This window comes from Protopterus annectens, chromosome 1.part0 (genome assembly GCF_019279795.1).
Source record: "Protopterus annectens isolate FY-2018-M chromosome 1.part0, PAN1.0, whole genome shotgun sequence".
NCBI classification, from domain to species: domain Eukaryota; kingdom Metazoa; phylum Chordata; order Ceratodontiformes; family Protopteridae; genus Protopterus; species Protopterus annectens.
In genome coordinates this window covers 1,387,566,021-1,387,586,758 of record NC_056725.1, presented here as the reverse complement: position 1 = coordinate 1,387,586,758, position 20,738 = coordinate 1,387,566,021, and the positions used below count along the sequence as shown (strand labels likewise).

Genomic DNA, 20,738 nt, shown 5'->3' with positions numbered 1-20,738 from the left:
TTTTTATACCCCAAGTAAACTTCAAAATATTTCTCAGGTACGTAGTATATGCTGGGCACTGTTTGACAAGACAGCGGAAAGCGAGAGCATGTTCTTGTGGGAATGTTGCAAACTGCCTGTTTTTTCAAGTTCCATAGAATACTTAAGAATGGTGAGGGAGAAGATTTTAGTAATTAACAAAATTGCTCTTTTGATTTGCTGTGTAGGATCTGACTTAATTGAAGAGTAGTAAGGAATTAGTAAATTTAGTGATATTGTTGGTCAAGAAAGCCATTACTAGAAATAAAAACTTAAACCAACTGTAATTGAAGTATTCTAAAGAAGAAAATCAGTGGAGAGGTGTAGGTTGTTTTGAAACAAAAAGGAACAGATTTCATAGAAATGAGATTTCGTGGGAAAAATAATACCGAAGAGGAGGAAGAGTGAGGATTAAGGATTGCGAAATTTATATAATGTTGTAGTGAGTATAAATACTTAAAAAGAAAATGTTTACTGCATGAAGATAAAGAAAACTTGAACTTTTTCTTTTCTTTTGATATTTGTGAACACATTGTAATTCATATGAAAAACATCTGAGTCACTTATTTTTATACGATGGTTTAACATGCAGCTGTACCTTCTGGTGGAAGTTTTAGTGGTGTTTGAAGCTGCTAGGAAGATTTCAAGTATTCAAATTTATTCTGGTCTGTAGAAGTGTTCTTATTTTGGCCAGAGTACCATTCTTAAATCATTTTTTTTACTGATCACAGGTATATCTGCCCTTTTTCATTCTCCTTTTTGATTATGGATTTAGTAATGCCAATGTCCTAGTCCATGCTTCTTCCATTTCATTTATCCGTGCCTTGTGAAGGGCAGAATTGTGGTTCAGTAATGATTTGTAAAGCAGTCCCATAACAGGGTTACTGTAACATCATCTGCTTTCAGAGAACCCTTCTTGAGACCTGAGCATCACGGTTTACAGACTTGCTTGCTGTTTGCCCACACTGTCTGCTTCAGCTGGCCTGAAGTTATTTTTGTTCAGAGCTGTTTTTCTTGGGTTTTGCCATTGCTTTTTGGATCTTAAGACTACTTGTTTGCAAAATGCATGTTGATAAAAATCTGCTGTTGTATTGCTTATAAAATTAATTAGAATAATAATTAAAAATGCCCTTGTTGCTTACATGCTTGTTCCCTTGTTATTTTTGACTTTGTCCAGAATTCTTGAGCAAAGATGTTGAGAATTGTCTGCCATGCTGGGAAAGACCTGTAGTGAATGTGGGTTCAATCACCTTTGCTTTTTCCCTTAGAGATTTTGTCAAAATGCAAAGTAAAAAACATCTACCCACTTCAGTTTCATTAGTGCTAATTTCAAAGATCTGCTATTTATGGTTCATAGGTAGGTACTAGGCTATTGGCCCTAGGGCCTATATAAGCCTAGCCAAACGGTACCCTGGCTTTTGCCATCCAAGAAAATTATTTTCCTGTGCCCCTGTTAAGCAGAGCCGCAAAAGTGATCCCCAGGGTGAATTTCCTGTCTCCCATCCAATCATCAAGATTTTTTGAAGAGTGCTAATGAGGAGCTTTGTTTGATATAGATAGGTAGTTTGTTCCAGAGTATGGGAAGTCTCTGAGACGGTAATCTATCTCTCCAGCATGTTCTGTTTATTGTGGTGACAAGGTTTAGGTCCCTAGAGCTTGTAGCTCAGAGGGATTGGGATTTCTTTACGTGGAGCATGTCCAACAGCTCTGGGTTTGACATAGCTTTGTATGTTGGGCAGAGATCGCCTCTAAGTAGGCTATATGCGACAGAGTAAAGCTGGAGTTTTTTGAGACGGTCTGCGTAGGGCAGCTGTTTGAGGCCGGTAATCCTCTTTGTGAGGTATTTCTGTGGCCTTTCCAGTTGTAGATGTCTTGTGAGGTACATACCAAAAGGGGCGTTGTATGGTATAATGGGTCTAATGAGTGATGAGTAGAGGGGAACAATGACCTCTTTTATTATGGATGAGAAACCTTTTGTCATGAGGTGTGCCACGAAGAAGGATTTCCTGACTACTGTGACAATGTGATTATCAAAGGAGAGACTACTGTCCACCTGTGTCCAAAGGTCTCAACACACTTTTGGTGTTAAGTAGACTACCGCCTATGTGGTAGTTCATGGGTACAGAGTTTTTACCAAAAGGGATGACAATGCACTTTTTGGCATTGAGCTTGAGGCCATGGCTTTGACACCAGGCATCTATCTCAGTGAGGCCCTATTGTAGGATGTCCACATCGTTAGGAGATTTGATTATGGCTCCTAGTTTGCAGTCATCTGCGAACTTTGTTAGCCAAAGACTTTCTGTTGTAGCCTGTAATTCAGAGAAGTAGATACCAAACAGGAGAGGACCTGGGACTGAACCCTGTGGTACTCCACTTGTCACTGGTCTGAAGTTGGATTTAGAGCCTGCTACTTTCACAGTGTGGGTTCGGTCAATGAGCCAGTTGGCAACCCATCTTTTGACATAGGGATTTATACCTAGTTTAGTGAGTTTGTCTATAATTCCAGAGTGGGGGATGGTGTCAAAAGCCTTGGCGAGACCAAGATAGGCTGTGTGTACCACCTTACCCTCATCTACAGCTTTGGTGACCGCTTCAAAGAAGTCTGTCAGGTTTAGGAGACATGATCTGCCTTTTACAAACCTGAACTGAGTAGTGTCCAGAGTTTGGAGATTACCAATGTCATTGTTTATAAGTTCCATGATGATACGCTCCATAGCCTTGCAGACCAGGCTCGTCAAACTAATGGGACGGTGGTTCCCGGGATCCGTGGTGACTCCCCCTTTGTGGAGTGGGATAACAGTCGCTGTGCGCCATTCAGTGGGCACAAAGCCTGAGGTGACACTATGATTGAACATGGTACTTAGGTGGGGTGCCAGTTTGTTCTATATACATGTAGACTGCAGCCTGGGATGTTGTCAGGTCCTATGGATGCTGTGTTGTTGGCTTTGGAAAGTGTGTTTTTTACCTGTGCAGCCGTGATTACAGGTACTTTGCATTCTTCAGATATAGAGATGGGCCCTTTAGGGGATGAGAGAGGGGTAAAGTTAGCAATGAACCTGTCTGCCAGGATGTTGGCAATATCAGTTGGTTCTGTATATTTAGTGCCATTGTGCTGTAACTCAGAGCAGATCTGAGTGTTGCCATTGAGATTCTTGACATAAGCTATAGAATGCTTTGTGGTTGTCTCTAGAATTAGTGGTGATTTTGTTTTCATAACTAGCTTTGCAGGATTTTATGAGGGATCTCAGCTTCTTACTGCGGCTGACCACGGAGTTCCTTCAATCGTGGGATTTTACTCTCTTTTTGCAACAGTTTCTTTCTTCTGTTATAGAGTTTGTTTATAACAGGGGACCACCAGATTGGCTTCCTTTTTTTAGAGGATAGCATCTTGGTTCTGTTAGGAATTGCATGATCCATGCACTCGTGTAAGTGCTTATAAACTGCAATTGTATAGGATTCAGCAGTCTTATCTCTATTGCCCATCAACATGGGTGTCGTGAAGTTTGCCACTTCTGTCTTAAGTGTGAAGTTGGCTTTGGAGAATTTTTTTACGGTGGTTTCCCTAACGGGGGTGGGGCAGGGATGTGGATGTCTAGGGTGATTTGCTTGTGGTGGGAACTGACCAACGAGGAATTGACCTCTGGTGTAGAACACCGGTTGCCATGTTGGTAATGACCAGGTCTGGGATATTGCTGCCCCTGGTGGGGGTGTGGATAAGTTGATCCAAGGCACTGGAATTTATGAATTCCAGAAAACGTTGAGCACAAGAGTTGGTACATGAGTAGTTTTCCCAGTTAATGGTGGGGTAGTTGAAATCACCCATTATTAGGGTGTTAGATTGTACCCTAATATTTTCCAGTGTATCAAGAAATGAGGAGAGGGAATCCTGGGGGCATGGTTGGGGGATCTGTAGCAAGCTGCAATTTGCATTGCAGTCTTGCCCAGAGTTAGTTGCATCTGGATAATCTCAGATGCATTATGGTGAGCAACTAGCCTGGAGGTGTGGATATCCTTAATGAATATGGACACGCCTCCGCCTTTAGTGCTTCGGTCCAAGTTAGGTGGCTTAAGTACTGGTGTCATTCAAAGGGGATCCAATGCCTGTCAGCCTGGGATGATATGCTCGACAAGCCACAATGCTTCGCTAGGGACGGCTTGCACCTTTCACCCCTGGGCTTTTGGATATTGGCAAAGGCTCTTGCTACCCCCATAGTGCCTATTTTAGGCAAGGCTCAAAAGACAAACCCACCTCCATAGGTATCACAAGGGATAAGAAACTAAGAGTAATGCTACTAAGTCTAAACCTCAATATGCACGCACTTGAAACTCTCCTTAGCATGGAGAACATCAATATCTGTGCAGTAACAGAAACCTGGTTCAGGGCTCCCGAGAGCACCCCAGCACTACCAAGTTATACCTCATACCATGCTAAACTTGGACCGAACCACAAATCGATATTCATCAAAGATGCCCACACCTCCAGGTTGGTGGCAAAGCACAGAGCGTCAGAGACTATCCATGTGCAACTAACAGTGGGTAAAACCGCCTTCCAGTTTATAGCCTGCTACAGACCACCCTCCCAAACACAGGAACCCCACTCGGCCTTCCTGAGAACACTGGAAAATATGAAGGTCTCTCCAAACACCATTATATTGGGTGACTTCAACTACCCAAACATAGACTGGGAGCATTACTCTAGCTCCAACACCCTAGCCCAAAGGTTCCTAGAATTCATAAACTCAAATGCTATGGAACAACTTGTTACCACTCCCACAAGAGGAAAACATACTGGACCTGATCATCACCAACATGGGGACTCTATGCTCCAGACCAGAAGTGTATCCCTCACTGGTAAGATCAGACCATAAACTGATCTCACTGGATATTCACATCCCGACCCCACCCCTTGCCCAGAAAACCACAGTGAAAAACTTCTCTAAAGCAAATTTCACACTCCTCAAAACCGAGGTGGAATCCTTCAAAGCCCCGGCCTGTGGAAAAGAATCCTTTATAAATGCATTCTATGAACACCTTCAGGAATGCATGGATCATGCAATCCCAAATAAAACCAAGACACAATCCTCCAAAGGCAGACGTCCTGTCTGGTGGACCCCAGCCATAAACAAACTATACAATAGAAGGTGGAAGCTACTACATGATGGAGCAAAATCCCAAAAAGGGAAGGCATCTCTGATCAGTATTAGCAAAAAAACTACAGGCACTCATAAATTCGTCTAAGGCCAGCTTCGAGAGAAAAATTGCACAGGACACTAAGGATAATCACAAGGCTTTCTTTAGTTATGTTAGGAACCTGGGTGGGAATTCCCAGATATGCTCAGAATTAGTCCAAAATGACAAAAAATACACCGAACCCACAGACATTGCCAACATCCTAGCTGACAGGTTCAGCGCAAACTTCTCCCCACCAAAGGGCAAATATCTATCCCAGCAGAGTGACATCTCAGATGCTCAGGTAAGAGCCGCCTCTCCAAAGCAAAAACACAGCATCAATGGGGCCAGACAGTGTCCCGGCTGCGCCCCACATGAACTCCAAGAAGAGCTAAACCCAAACATAAAACTACTGTTCAATCTCAGCCTTACTACAGGATATGTACCCAAAGAGTGGCGTACAGCAACAGTGGTCCCTCTCCACAAAGGTAGTGCCTCAACGGACCCTGGAAACTATCGCACCATAAGCCTGACTAGCTTGGTCTGCAAAGCTATGGAAAGGATCATCATGGACCTCATAAATAAAGATATTGGGGACCTACAAACACTGGATCCTACCCAGTTTGGCTTTGTTAAGGGCAGATCCTGCCTCTTAAACCTGGTTGATTTCTTTGAAACAGTCACCAAGGCCATTGAGGGAAGGTGGTCCAATACCTCTCGGGCATTATAGATAAGCTCACCAGCTTAAATATAAACCCCTATGTCACTAGATGGGTTGCAAACTGGCTCAAGGACAGAACCCACATGGTTAGAATTGCTGGAGCCATGTCGGACTCCAAACCAGTTACAAGTGGCGTCCCACAAGGCTCAGTCCTGGGACCTCTCTTGTTCGGTATATATATTTCTCGGAGGTACAGGCCAACACAGAAGGACTGTGGCTGACCAATTTCGCAGATGACTGCAAACTGAGCGCCATAATCGACTCTCCAGCCGACGCAAGCATCCTCCAAAAGGGCCTCATAGAAACAGACAACTGGTGCCAGAGCCATGGCCTCAAGCTAAACACCAAAAAGTGTATAGTCATCCCCTTTGGCAAAAACAGTGCCACAAATTACCACATAGGTGGTAATCCATTAAGTACAGAAGAAGTAATTGGGGACCTGGGGACCGAAGTTGATAGCAATCTCTCATTTGACAACCACGTGGCCAAAGTGGTTAGAAAAACATTTTATATAGCCCACCTAATCATGAAGGGATTCGCATCTAGATTAGGGGAGGTCATCGTGCCTCTTTACTCATCAGGCCCATAATCGAGTACAATGCCCCTTTTGGGATGTACCTTACCAAACACCTGCAGCCACTGGAAAGACCCCAAAAGTACCTCACCAAGAGGATCAAAGGGCTCAAACAGATGCCATATGCTGCCCGGTTAAAGAAACTCCAGCTCTACTCAGTGACATACCGCCTGCTCAGAGGCGACCTGTGCCTGACGTATAAAGCCATGTCCAACCCGGAATTAAGGGACATGCTGCACCTCAAAAAATCCAAATCCCATCGAGTTACACGCTCGAGAGACTTGAACCTCAGCACTGAAATAAATAGGACATGCTGGAGGGACAGATTCATAACACAGAGGCTCCCTTCACTCTGGAATAAAATCCCAGTCCATGTTAGGCAGAGTCCCTCATTGACTCTCTTCAAGAGGAATCTTGATGAGTGGATGGGAGATCGTAGGTTTACCCCGGGTATCACTTCTGTGTCACTGTTAGACAGAGGCACAGTATACTAACCTCGAAAAAGAGCATAGAAAAATTAATTTAAAATGGGTGGCGAAAACCAAACATACTCTGGCTAGGCTTATAAATGCCCTAGGGCAGATAGCCTAGTATGAACCTATGAACCTATAAAAGGTGTGGTATGAATTATAACCTGGTAATGCAGAGGTGGTAAAAAGCTTTTACCTGACCCCTGTGGGTCAGAGCTGTACCACTGTCCCTGAAAATGGCATATTTTCTCCTTTTTAATTTGACTATATGCGAGTGCATAGTGAGGATGGTGTACTTTCTCATGCTTGGAAGCACTCTAGCAGTTCTGGTCTGTGGTTTTGAGCCATTCTTAGTCACAGAGCAGCAGGTGCGTAGGAAGAATAATTAAGTGGTTGTAGTTCTGATATGACTGTGCATAAAAATATGATTAGAAACCTATGACAAAAATGATGCAACTTTAATAGTTTGTTTCTAGAACTAGATGTTCGTCTTTTAATGATGTACTACTTGGCATTTTCAATGCTAAATGTTTGGGTGCCAGCCTCAAAAACCTTCTTTAGGGCTGACAGAATTAAAAAGATGTCTGTTAATGGAAAAACAAAAGAATACTGTCTAAAACCTTGTGAATCAACTTGTTTTTCAGATTCTTGTAGTGATGGACAGAATTCGCAGCTTTCCTCTTTCCAGTCCCCTGTCAAAGTTCTTAAATGGTTTGGAGATTTTGTTGGCCAAGTCTCAGGTAATATCTGTAGAAGTAACATAGATAGATCTATTTTTGTACCACAGCAATATAACACACTTTGTCTTCATTTCTACAGGACTGGGAGGAGAGTGCAAGTCGAATCTGGTCTTTGCGGAAACATCTCAATGCTGTCAGTGTGCTGATTATTCAGTGGCGTAAACTGGAGCTTAAGTAAGCAGCAGTCACATCATATATTTTAATGTTGATTTCACCTGTCTCTGAGATACTAAGCTTGGTGCCTTGTGGGTAGCCAGTAATTCCTAGTGAATGACACACATGTTTTTTTCTGCTCCAGTTGCTTCTTGTTTGGTGTTCTTCATGTTTCACTGTTGCAGTCATTACATTTGGGTAATCTGCTGGCAGGTTGCCCTCAGTCGGCCTGAATTCCAAAGTCTTGGGTCCTGCATCGGTTGCTGTCTTCTCTTCCATGACGTCAGGTCGTCAGGGGTATAAAACATGCAGCTGACGCCATTTTCTTCAGTCTTTCTTGCCGCGCGGTGCCCGGAGTAGAAGCCTTTCGCAAGTGCCAGTCTGCCGACTACCGAAATATTCGAGTTTGAGTTTCAGAACCGAAGACTTCACTAAAGCTAAGTACCCCGTTGGGGAAACTTTTTTTCCTGCTTTTTATCGATGTCAGAGAAAGTTAATAATTGTATTACTTGTGGGAAGCAAATACCTCATAAGGATTTCCATGTATACTGTATTCCTTGCCTAGGCTCTGATCACAACATACCTGGCTGTCGGTTTTGTGCTAGATTTAACCAATGCACTATTAAGCATCGGTATATTTTTGCATCAAAGTATTTTGGAAACAAATTTAACTACCCAGAAATATCGGACAGCAATCGGACTACCAGAGTACATAAAAAACACAAAGAAAAAGACAGAGAAAGGCAGTCAAGAACCAAAACCAACGACAAAGCTTCTCCTAAGCCAGTCGTCGGTTCGCCGGTACTCAGTGAGGTGCTTTCGCAGCCCCTGATACCCGCTACCTTTGAGTTGTAGGCCCCTATTGACACCCATGTGGAGTCCGGCATGCCGCAAGATACTCAAAGTATTGGACCGACGGATATATCTCCCTCAGATGGGTCCGGAGCCGCTGAGCAGGCACCGGCTTCTGAGGATGTATTCAGACCTCAACATTTGTATATCAAACTGATGACAGCTGCAAAACCAAAGACAAAAGCAACTTCTAAAACTAAAAAAGCGACGCATGAGCCACATGCACAGGCCTCTATGCCTAAAAAACAGATGATCAAAATGGCTGAAGACCTCATTACCTTGATCAGGGGTACCCATCCCCCTCCAGATACGAGGTCTAGGCAAGACACTGATTATGAATAGTTAGGTCAGGTTTCCATTTCTTCTGATTCCTCTTCTGATCAGGAATTATCTATACCTCCCTATGAGGATTCTAATGCTGAGGAGTCTATTCCATCTGCATCTCCTCCTGAGGATTATTCATTTGGAGAAATCTTGTATGCTTTGAGGGAGCATTTTCACTGCAAGAGTCAAGACTTCTCAGAATCAAAAATGAGGCTCAGGGATTTCCTCCTTCTCCCTCAGCACAAGCCTTTAGCCATTCCCCCTGTTTAGACATTGTGGATGATGTGTTTTCGGAGTCAAGTTTGACTCCTGACTCCTTACCTCTGGCTCCCAGTATGCCTGACAGATATTACAGGGTCCCTGACTCACATAAATTTTTATTTAGAAACCCTGCTGCTGATCCTGAAACTATCTCACAGGGTCCAAAGGGTGTTAAGGGCTCAACAGCAAAAATTCCTACCCTCTCTGGCAGAGATTCAAGGGCAGTAGACAGATGGGGAAAAAAGGTTTATACATTGGCAACCTTGGCCTTAAACTCTCAGTTTCAATATGCTTAGGTACCAACAACATGTTATGGGATTGCTAAAACAGAAAATGAAGTTGATTTCAGAATGTGCAGAAAATAAAGAATTGCAGGAAATATTGCATGCAGCTGAACAAGTTGGAAAGCATACTATGCAATGTAGTTTTGAATCCTTATAGGCTTCCTGCAGGGCCGCAGTTACTGGATCTGTGATTAGGAGGCATGCCTGGTTAAAGGAGCAAAATTTGCCTGATCTTGTTAAAGCTAAATTATTAGATGCACCTTTACATCATGATTCTCTGTTTGGTATTAAGGCAGAAGAGGTTTTAAAGAAAATGGAAGACAAAGCTAAGTCTATGCAAACTGTTAAAGACTTCTTACAAGTGCAGCCACCAAGATTCAGTAGACACTGGCCTACAAAAAATTGTTCCTTTCCTTTGTCAGACAGAGCTCAAAGGGGCAAATCCAGACGCCAAAAGGATTCTAGATACCAGGCGCAAGATTCATACAGGTCAAATCAGTGGGGTGCTTCTACCTCCAAATCTGGAGGTGATAAGGCACAAACCTACAGAAAGCAATCCCAATGACTTCCCTCTGCCTTCACCAAGCACTTATCTTTTGGCAGCGCTTTTTGCTCAAAATTGGCAGTTAACCCAGGACAAGTGGGTACTAAACATCGTATCACAGGGATACATATTCCATTTTCACACACTGCCAATGGCGAATGGTTGGCCAGATCTGCCAAAAAATAAATGGGCAGAGGCTCAGAAACAGGTTACGTCCCTCATGGATATGGGGGCCATTCAGACAGTGCCAGAACAGGAAAAGGACAAGGTTTCCACTTAAGACTGTTCTTGGTACCCAAAAAGGACAAGGCCTGGCAGCCAATACTGGATTTATCGATTTTGAACACATACCTGGACATTCCAAAATTCAAAATGCTGACTTTGCCGCAGCTTCTGCCCATGCTGGGCAAGAATGCTTGGCTGGTGACTTTTAGACCGAAAAGAGGCATACCTGCATGTCCCAATAAGACAATCGTGCAGAAGATACCTCAGATTCAAGGTTGGCTTAATGCATTACCAATTTTCTGCACTGCCCTTTGGCTTACAAAGTGCCTGGCACCAGTGATTGCATTTTGCAGACAAAATAGTATACAAATATATCCTTACTTGGACGATTGTCTCTTTGAAGCAGTGAACAAGTACACTCTTCTTCGACACCTGGCGTTTGAGAAAAGGGTTCTAACATGCCTAGGGTACACAACAAAAATAAATCACAGCTGGTACCCTCTCAAAAGATAACATTTCTGGGTGATAGCTTGGATACAACTGCCCAGATGGCTTATCTCACGCCAGACAAGCAAAGGCAACTGACTGCTTACTTCAAACTGATGGCAACAAAAACCCAGTCTTCTGCAAGAGAAATTCTGCAGGCTCTGGGCTTCATGGCATCCTGCATCCTACTAATTCCACATGCAAGACTGCATATGAGGAAACTTCAATGGTACCTAAAAAGTTTATGGAGTCAACATTCACACAGTCTGGAAACAATGATTCATCTCATTCCCTGCCTGCAACAGAAGTTTCTATGGTGGGCAAAGGCATGTCACCAAAACCTGGGACTGTCCTTCACTCTACCCCCTGCCAGCCAAACCTTAACAACAAACTCATCAGATTATGCCTGGGGGCCCACATGGCAGGAAGATGCATTTAGGGCTTATGGACACCCAAACAAATGCATCTACATATCAACCAGAAAGAGATGCTAGCTGTTCAAAATGCCCTAACAGCCTTCAAGGACTTACTTCATCCAGGACAACTACTGATAAAGACGGCCAACACCACAGTCATGTGGTATATAAACAAGCAAGGGAGCACACACTCCTATCCCGTTTGCAGATTAGCCATGGCGCTGTGGGACACAGCTTTGACCTACCAAATACATCTTCAAGCTCAATTCCTGCCAGGAAAACAAAACACTCTGGCAGACGATTTAAGCAGGAATCTTATGGATCCTCACGAGTGGAAACTAAATCCACAAGTCTTCAGCATGATAACAGAGAAATGGGGGAGCCCAGACATAGATCTGTTTGCTCTCCTCAAAATTATCAATTGAAAATATTCTGCACAAGAACTTATCACAAACAAGCATGGAAAGTGGACACCCTATCCTTCAGTTGGAAAAACCTATCAGTTTACGCCTTTCCTCCTCTGCCTCTTCTACCCAAGGTCCTCGTAAAAGTCAGACAAGAGAAGCCAAAGATGATATTAATTGCCCCGGACTGGCCCCACCAATACTGGTACCCAATCCTAAGGAACTTGGCTCAGTACCAGGCTTTGACCTTGCCTCAAAGAACACAACTACTGTGTCAGCAAAACAATCAGATCCTGCACAATCAACTACAGACTCTGAACCTGGCAGCATGGCTAATCATGTAGTCATACAAACAACACCTCTCAGTAAAGCGGTGATGGATATAATTTTGGAAGCCAGAAGGCCTAGTACTAGAAAATCTTATGCTGACAAATGGTAGAGATTCTGTGCTTGGAATCGAGCACAAGGAACTGATACAGCAGAACCAAATATTCCTCGGATATTACAAATACCTAACTGAGATTTTTGACAAAGGCCTGTCTTTCTCATCAATCAAAATCCATGCCTCTGCCATTTCGGCTCATTACAATACAGAGCCAGTAATCTTTTCTCAACCTTTACTAAAGCAGTATCTTAGAGGAGCCAAACATTTACGGCCTCCTAGAAGATCACCGTTTGCATGGGACCTCAATTATGTCTTGGAAAAGCTCACCCTACCTTCATTTGAACCAACAGCTTCCGCTGATCTAAAGTTCTTATGGAAAACAGCTCTACTACTAGCAATTACTTCAGCAAGAAGAGTTTCAGAGCTACAGGCCCTCATGGCTGTAGAGCCTTTTATCATATTTTACCCAGACAGGGTGTGTCTGAAGACAAATCCTACTTTTATGCCTAAGGTGGTTTCCAGTGTGGCTCTTAACCAAACAATTCATCTGCCAACTTTTTAGCCAAATCTGCAGAACAAAGGGGAGAGAATTCTGCATTCCTTGGACGTGCACAGACAACTAAGATTCTACGTGTGCAGGACAAAAGCTCTAAGAAAAACTGAGGAATTACTAGTGTCATATGCTGCAGGATCATAAGGAAAAGCTATTTCAAAGCAGGCAGTTTCAAAGTGGATGAGCCACTGCATCCTTTTCTGCTACTTAAACCATGGTAAACCTGTGCCCAAGGGCATTAGGTGTCATTCCACCATAGCTGCAGCTACTTCAGCAGCCTTTCTCAGAGAAGTACCAACCAAAGATATTCTAGAGGCTGCTACTTTGAGTTCTATTCACACCTTTACAAAGCATTACCATTTGTGTCTCTGCTCTTAAGTCCAGGGCAGGCTTTGCCACTGCAGTGCTGCAGGGCCTTATAGCCACACCTAATGCTGCTTAGCTCCAGCCTCCCAACCATAGCTTTGGGATTCTACCCAAATGTAATGACTGAAACAGTGAAACACATAGAACATAGTACAGTTGTGTACACTTGCCATAAATGTAGATGTTAGAGTGTATTCACTGTTGCAGTCCAGGTTACCCTCCTGCCATCCCCGTCATTCTGAAGTTTATCTTTCCTTCTCTATCTTCTACAATCTATGTGGTGCATTTGCTTGTAGATGAAGGTAAGGTTTATATTGATGCATGTATGTATGTGTATATATATCTATATATATGTAATATATATATATAAATATATATGTGTGTGTGTGTGTGTATATATATATATATATATATATATATATATATATATATATATATATGGATCCCTATTACATGGTCGACAGGCCATATGATCGACACTCATTTGGTCGACGGGCAGTTTTATGTGGGGGGGCTTAGCCCCCCACACCCCCCAATGTGGTGGGCTGTGCCCCTCACACCCCCCCTAACTGTATATATCAACTCCAGGGTCGCACAACATTGGGGAGGGGGGGCAAATCTGCCTGTCGACCAAATGAATTGTCGACCAAATGAAAGTCTATCAAATGGCTTGTCTACCATCTCCGGTAGACCCATATATATATATATATATATATATATATATATATATATATATATATATATATAATTTTTTTTTTGCTACCTTTTTGGGGGCACCTGACATCGGGGGTAAGAAAAACTAAAGAACATGGCGTCCGCTGCATGTTTTATTCCCCTGACGACCTGACATCATGGAAGAGAGCAACCGATGCAGGACCCAAGACTTTGCAATTCAGGCCGACTGAGGGCAACCTGCCAGCAGATTACCCAAATGTAATGACTGCAACAGTGAATACACTCGAGCATCTACATTTATGGTAAGTGTACACAACTGTACTTTCTGTTAGGTGCCCAGGCTCAACAATCTCAAAGTCTTCAAGTCTTAGCTGTTTCAAAATGGTTATTTTTAAATTGCCCTTTGTCAGTAGGTAGAGCTGTTCTGGCAGAGTTCATAAGTAGGTCAGCATTCATATCCCTTCTTTACATACCCTTAATCATTAAATGCACAGCTATATTGGGGGCTTGCTAAATTTAGTTTAGTTATTTCCAGCCTTTCTTTAAGAGGAGTGCTGGTGCTCTTATTTTCTTGTATGTCATTAAGAGCTTTTGCTATTTTGTGTGAGCATTGGCTCTATATGATGGTTGCTGTTGATGTGACACCCCAACCCCATGTACAAAATTGAGAAAAAGAGTGTGTATGCCAGTGCCTGAAAGATGGAGTCTAAAGAAGTAACTGTGGTCAGACAATGACAAAACTGTACACTTTGACCATATTCTTTTATTAGTCGAGTTCTGTTTACAAGCTTTTGTCTTGGTTGTTTTTGTAATAAGAGATCACCCTTGCCCTGCCATTGTCCCAGAGTGGTGATTTTTAAATGGGTAATATAGTTAGATGCAATAATTCTTCTCCTTTCCAGAAAACGGAAGCACCACATTTCCTTATGTAGGGAGCATATTTCAAAGTGATAACGTAGGGCTCCTAGAAGCAGTTAATCCACCTTGAAACCTTTGGACACTGGCAAGTATTATTGTTGAATTCTGTCATCTGCGCCAAAAGCCGCCTTCTGTAGCTTGAGATTAAACTATCTCCAAGGAAGGCATTCGCACATTTCCATTTCAATCACTTGTATATCTTTTCTCACTTCAGTTACTTCTTTTCCTCAGTGACCCATTGTTTCTTCATTTACATAATGCTTTACCATGGTCTGTTGCTTTAAGAAACTTAAATTTTTATTTGTAGTCTTTGACAATTTTTCTTCTGCAAGTATTTTTCTTTCCTCTGATTTTCTCTTATTCTTGCTACATGTCCTATTCCTGGAAACGTTGGGCTTCTTGCATAATAGTAATGGTGCATAATTTCTCCTTTATCCTCAAAAGTTCACTTTGTCTTTATGCCTCATTTGACTTGTTAGTTTTTGTAGATTTCCTTCTGCCACATAGGAGCCATTTTCCTTCATCTTTCCAAAGTATGGATCATTGACTGGTTATTCAGCTCCTTAATAGTTGAGCCCTCTTATTTTAGAAGAGATGCAAGTTATTGTCAAGGCCCAGACCATTGTTGAAACCTTCATTATCAACTTTCTTATTTTGGCCTTTGTCATCTCATCCCCAGTGGAGTCCTCACCGATGGCTGTTTCATTCTTTTGTCAAGACCTTTGAGGCCTTTACTGGTCATTTGTCAGTGGTATGCGAACCACACAGGGCATCTCTGTATTGAACACTTCAGAGAGAGACAGCTTATAGAAGCCATCTCTGAAGAGGATGAATGGGATGATTTTGGAGTTTCTTCTGCTAATTCTTCCCTTTCTTGCTATTGGGCAGCTCTCTTACAGCAAGTGTTCTTGTACACTTGGGCCGTTTTCAAATTGTCATTGGGGTTATGAGCTTAATTGTGATAAAGCTCAACGTGTTTTGAATGGTTAATCCTGCTTAAGTGTCTGTGTAAGTTGGTCTGTCTCATTATTTCTTTCCTTAAGGGAACTATTGAAGGCAGCTTGGAAAATGTTTCCCTACATTAGGTAGACAGGTAATTTCCCTGTTTTTCTCCTTTTTAGCTAGTAAAGTCTGGTCATCAGTGAACTAAGAAAAGCAGGATATATTTAAATATTTAAGTGATGTGTGTGTATGTGTGTGTGTAAATTAGGACTCCTAAAACATGATTTACATTTGAAGGGTGTATTTTCATCCTTTGAGATGTGTTTGTTACATTTTCAGAGTCTTGTGCCACATTACACTACAGGAAATATCCACAATACAACACCCTGCTCCATGCGTCCAGCATGCACCCACGCCACACCATCCACAACATACCTAAATCCCAATTTTTGAGGATTCATCCGTTCATCTAAGAGAGATTTTGAGGAAGCAAAATTGGATCTCCAAAACAGATTTTTGGAAAGAGGATATAATAAATCTGATATATTATCAGCTAGCACTTGGTCTGCCAATCAGGATAGGAATATGTTACTACAGTATAAGAAACGTGAAACCACAGGAGTTGTCTACATTGAGGTTTGTCACTACATATGGACAGAATCATAATGTAATCAGAAACATTTTGGATTCCAATTGGAATATACTACTAGCAAACGAAGAATTAAGAAATCTTTTGGGCCCCAAATGTCAGTTCTCATATAGACGGGGCAAAACGTTAGATGCCCTGTTTTCACATTACAAGCACAAAGAAAGTGGGGGCGCTGTTTATAAACAGATGATAATGACTGGAGACCAACTTCTGGGTACTTTTCCATGTGGCCTTTGTGGATCCTGTAACCAAGTAAGTAAACTAAAACAATTCACTAGTGCTAATACAAGTAGAGTTTATGATCTAAGAGTCTTTGGCAATTGCAGTAGTAGTTGGGTTATATATTTAGCAACGTGTCAGTGTTCAGCATTTTATGTTGGGCAAACATCACAATCACTCAGAGTAAGGATGAGTGAACATAAAAGTGACATCAGAAACAAAAAAAGAGACCAGTGCTCTGTACAGACACACCTTGAAACATACTAATGCCAGATTTATGTTCATGATCATTGACAAAATAACCGGAGACAGGAGCAACCAACATGGGTGGCATAGCATTTTGAACCACAAAGAAAAATATTGGATCATTCACCTTGGGGCGTTATTTCCTCCGGGCCTTAATGACCACTTATAATCTGTATGTGAAAGATAATTGGGATAATACACGCTGGAACCATTTTAAATAACAGTATATGTGTTATGACTGGGAAGAACATATATAAAGAAGAGATGTATCTTATGAATTATAAGATCGGATTGTATGGGTTTCTCATCCATATGTTAAGCTTATCAGTTGACATTGTTCTTGCCGTATGTCTACACATTGCTATATCTCATATCAGATATAATATTTTATATATGTGCTAGGCAAGTATGCGGGCTATGTATTTGTATGCCGCTGTTAAAACATGTTGGTTGATTGCAACATAATCTACTTACTGGGCAGCTATACATATCCAGTTATATGTTATTGTATTTAAATATAATTTTGTCCTTATGACAATACAATTGCCAGTATATCTGGTGAATTTCTATTTTTCATAGCATTATAATAGTATATCAGCTGACCGAAATAGTATTTGTGTGTTAAGATTGTCTATTATATCTTCTTACAAAACATGGCATCAAATATCGAATGCATCAGTAATACATTATACATTTTGGTCAAAACTTGACATGTTATACTATCACTTTTTAATGTTATTTGAACAATGTATTTGATATTAGTATAGTACCTATTTATATGCTGTTTGGGGACCTTGTAGTTTGCTCACAGTATATGTAATCACATCAGGATACAGTTAATAGAACTTTCAAATTATGTTAAATACAATACTATCTATATTATTAAGGTCATATGTTGTAATTTTGGTAAAAATCTGTATTAGTTTAAAAATAATTTAATCATGTACTATTGTATTGTTTCAAAATGCCTCTGTTTCACCATGGTGATACAATTGTTTAAATATTATTGCAAAACTTGTATTTGGGCTGGACTATACCATGCTTACATTGGTTGGTGGTATCTATAAATATTCATGAAATATTGTGCATGACAAATGCTTTTTCACTGATGAAGGCTGGGTAGCCGAAACTGGTTTGATTTGATGATTTGATACTAGTGCACTTTGTTGCATCTCATGCTTAAATAAATAAATGTTTATATTTGTCATTAAAGTGTTTATATGCTGTATATGCTGGCCTCTGGTGTTCTATGAAGTAATGGTTTGGCCGAGCATACCGTACCTGCGAGGCGTTTAGTTTCCACATTATTAAAGCCATTAAACTTTTGGTTCCATGCAAGATGAGTTCAGGAATAGCATTCCAAAAAAAACTTCTCATTTCTGTTGGTACTAGCTCTTAACCATTTTTGTTGCAGTCCTTTCCTGCTTAAATAGAAAGTTCCTGTATTTGATGCTCAAAACTTGCAGCACTTTGAAACATTCCTGCATTCACCAGATTGCTAGCTGGGATATGCATCGCCACTAGTACGCTCTGTAAGAAGCACAAATTTGAACGCTCTGTCAGGACTTAAACTAACCACCCACAGAAGAAGGCACATGAATGGATCTCTACGAGACTGGGTCTTGAAAGGGCCAGTTACCCCCTTTGAAATATACAGGTACCCACAGCTTTCTTCTAAGCTGCTGGTGGTTTATCTCCTTTTAAAATATTATTAAACAAAGTCATCCAGATCTGTATTACTATCTTTTCTCTTATCTTCCAAACTTATGCAGGAATACCATGTGTTCTGGGATACTTCCTTGCAGATTAATTATACATCACAGCATTTATCCCATCTTGACTATTAATTGTTTTACCTCATGTTCCTATCATCTTAGCATAGTTAAGCCTTTCAAAATAATTCCAATTGTGCTCACTCTTGGTTTCCCTATTCCTGTGCTTTATAAAAATTTACTTAAACTTTTTGAAACAGCTCTTATTCCTCTAGAGGATCTTTGGTTATTTTTTGTGTCATAGGTTCCCTGAGTTTAACAACAGTCCTGCCTACTTTCTGTTGCCTAGGTCACTATGCTAAAAGTTTTAGTTCTCTGGAGTTATCAAAAATAGTTGCTAATCAGCAATCTTTCTAAACCCATACATGTTATCCAAATGCTCCTTTATTTTCTCTTTAGAACTCTGCAGTTACTCCTCCTCCTTGTTCTGTGAGATTCCCCTTATTCTGTGATACTTCAGCCTTTGTCAACCCCACTAAGTTATTCCTGTTACTACGTAACCATCTCTGTCTTATTTCTAGCCTATTTTAAACTCCATGTTCATTTTATCCCACTCACTAGCTATTTACTCTGAAGAAATTTCTGTCTTAGCTAATAACTCTTCTACAAGTGCTTTCTGGTTTTGTCTTATATGTATAGGTCTCCCAGCTGCGAAAACACCTGAATGCTTTCAGAGAACTTTATCTCCTAGCCGACTTCTCTTTTTTTCTAGCCAATTTCTCTTTATCAGATTGTCTTTATGCAGACATGAGGACCAGATACAGAATTGCTACTAAGCATACATTTATTTGCTAGAAAAAAAGCCTTGTAATCAATATTCTTTTTTCATTTACCTGCTTTTTCTTAAAACTTGTTACTAGATCTAGCTATGGGCCTTAATCCAGTCTTTCCCGCATGCAAGAATGAGAAACAGCACATTCATTTTTCTTTTGTCATACTCTTTTAACCAGACTTTTTCTTTAAGTTGCAGTACTGACATTTCTTAAAACTGAACAAGGAGAAAGAAAAGGAAGAAAGAAAAAAAGCAGGGCCACCTGTTTACAATAGTTTCCCCATTACACTTAAAAATACCTGGGAAAACTGTACTTTATAGCATGCAAAACAATTATATACTATAACATAGTACTATTAAGAAAAAAAATATTTGACTTGGTTAACTTTCTCCCTCCTATTCCCTTCCTCTAAGTATTTTTCAGAACATTAATGACAAGAAGTAGGGCATTTACTTTAGAGTCCCCCACAAGTCCAAAACAGTCTATTTCCAGATGTTCTTATTCTGTTATATTTCACAGATCTAAGTATTACTTTGTAATAACCACATTTGTTAATTTCCAACTTACTGTTTTTATTCCTGTTCTCCATCTCCCAGATCCTGTCTGTTTCATTTCCAATCTACTCTAGATTCTTCTAGTCAACTGTCGTGCCCCATTCCTTCTCTCCAACATTTCCATTGAAACACTGGAAAAGGCTTCACTGGCTCAAGTCTCTCTGTTATCTTTTATTACCAGAAGAACAAGAAGAAAGACTCTCCCGTTTCACAGCTCATTTTTTGTTAGACAAACTTTTGTATTTCCTCCTTACCATGTTCTTCATCAAAAATTATTTTGTCCCTCAAGGGAAGAATATCTTGAAGACAGCTCGGTACAACAGTTTGAATTTCATGCTCGATTCTTGACATTCCCTGAATAGTAGATAAATGTACTCCTCTTCTGCCTGGTGTACAGTGAGTAATCATTCTCCACACTCTGCTGTCTTCCATTTTTAGTACTCTGTCCTCCTGCCACAGTTTGTCAGAATCAACAACTTTTGCTGGTAGGATTGCCTATTTGCTGTTAAAGGTCTAAGTTGCTATCTCATAGCCAGGTTTTTACCATACACACAATGTGCCCTTTCAGTTAACTGCTGTAAAATACCAGTCCAGTTGCATATTTGTGATTTCATAAAGTTTAATAGTCTGTTCTTTCCAGCCTGTCTGGAACAAGCAAAAGTTTCGGGTTTTCCCTCTGTCCTCTAATTCTACTATTTTTCAAACCTCTCTTTTTGATCAGTCTTTTATTCAGCCAGCCTTTTCTCAGTTTCGACTTCTGATTTTTGCAGTTTTATCACCTCATCTGAATATCTGTTTAAAGCTTCTTCCATTTTTCCAGCCTTTTGTTGTTTGAGTTGATATACTCCATCATTGTTTTGTTTATTTTAACCAGGTCTGTGTGTATTTGTCTTGTGTGTTCCCCTAGGTTACTGGAAGTCAGGTCTAGAGCTTGCACTGCTTTTTGCTGAACAGCTGCAGTACTCTTCCCAGTCATTGTTTTTTCCTTCAGGCCTTCTGTATTTCTTTTTTCTTGGCATCTAGGCATTGCACTTACTGGTCTGTT

The 20,738-nt window shown here is 40.9% G+C and overlaps 1 protein-coding gene across 1 annotated transcript in view; it reads left to right on the top strand.

Annotated features, from left to right (window-relative positions):
* MDN1 (midasin AAA ATPase 1) overlaps positions 1-20,738 on the top strand; it is a 3,484,183-nt gene that overhangs the window by 2,479,646 nt on the left and 983,799 nt on the right. Inside the window, exons 67-68 of the mRNA XM_044071809.1 lie at positions 7,597-7,692; positions 7,772-7,866. Coding sequence (XP_043927744.1) covers positions 7,597-7,692; positions 7,772-7,866 — 191 coding nt within the window. The remainder of the gene's footprint in view (positions 1-7,596; positions 7,693-7,771; positions 7,867-20,738) is intronic.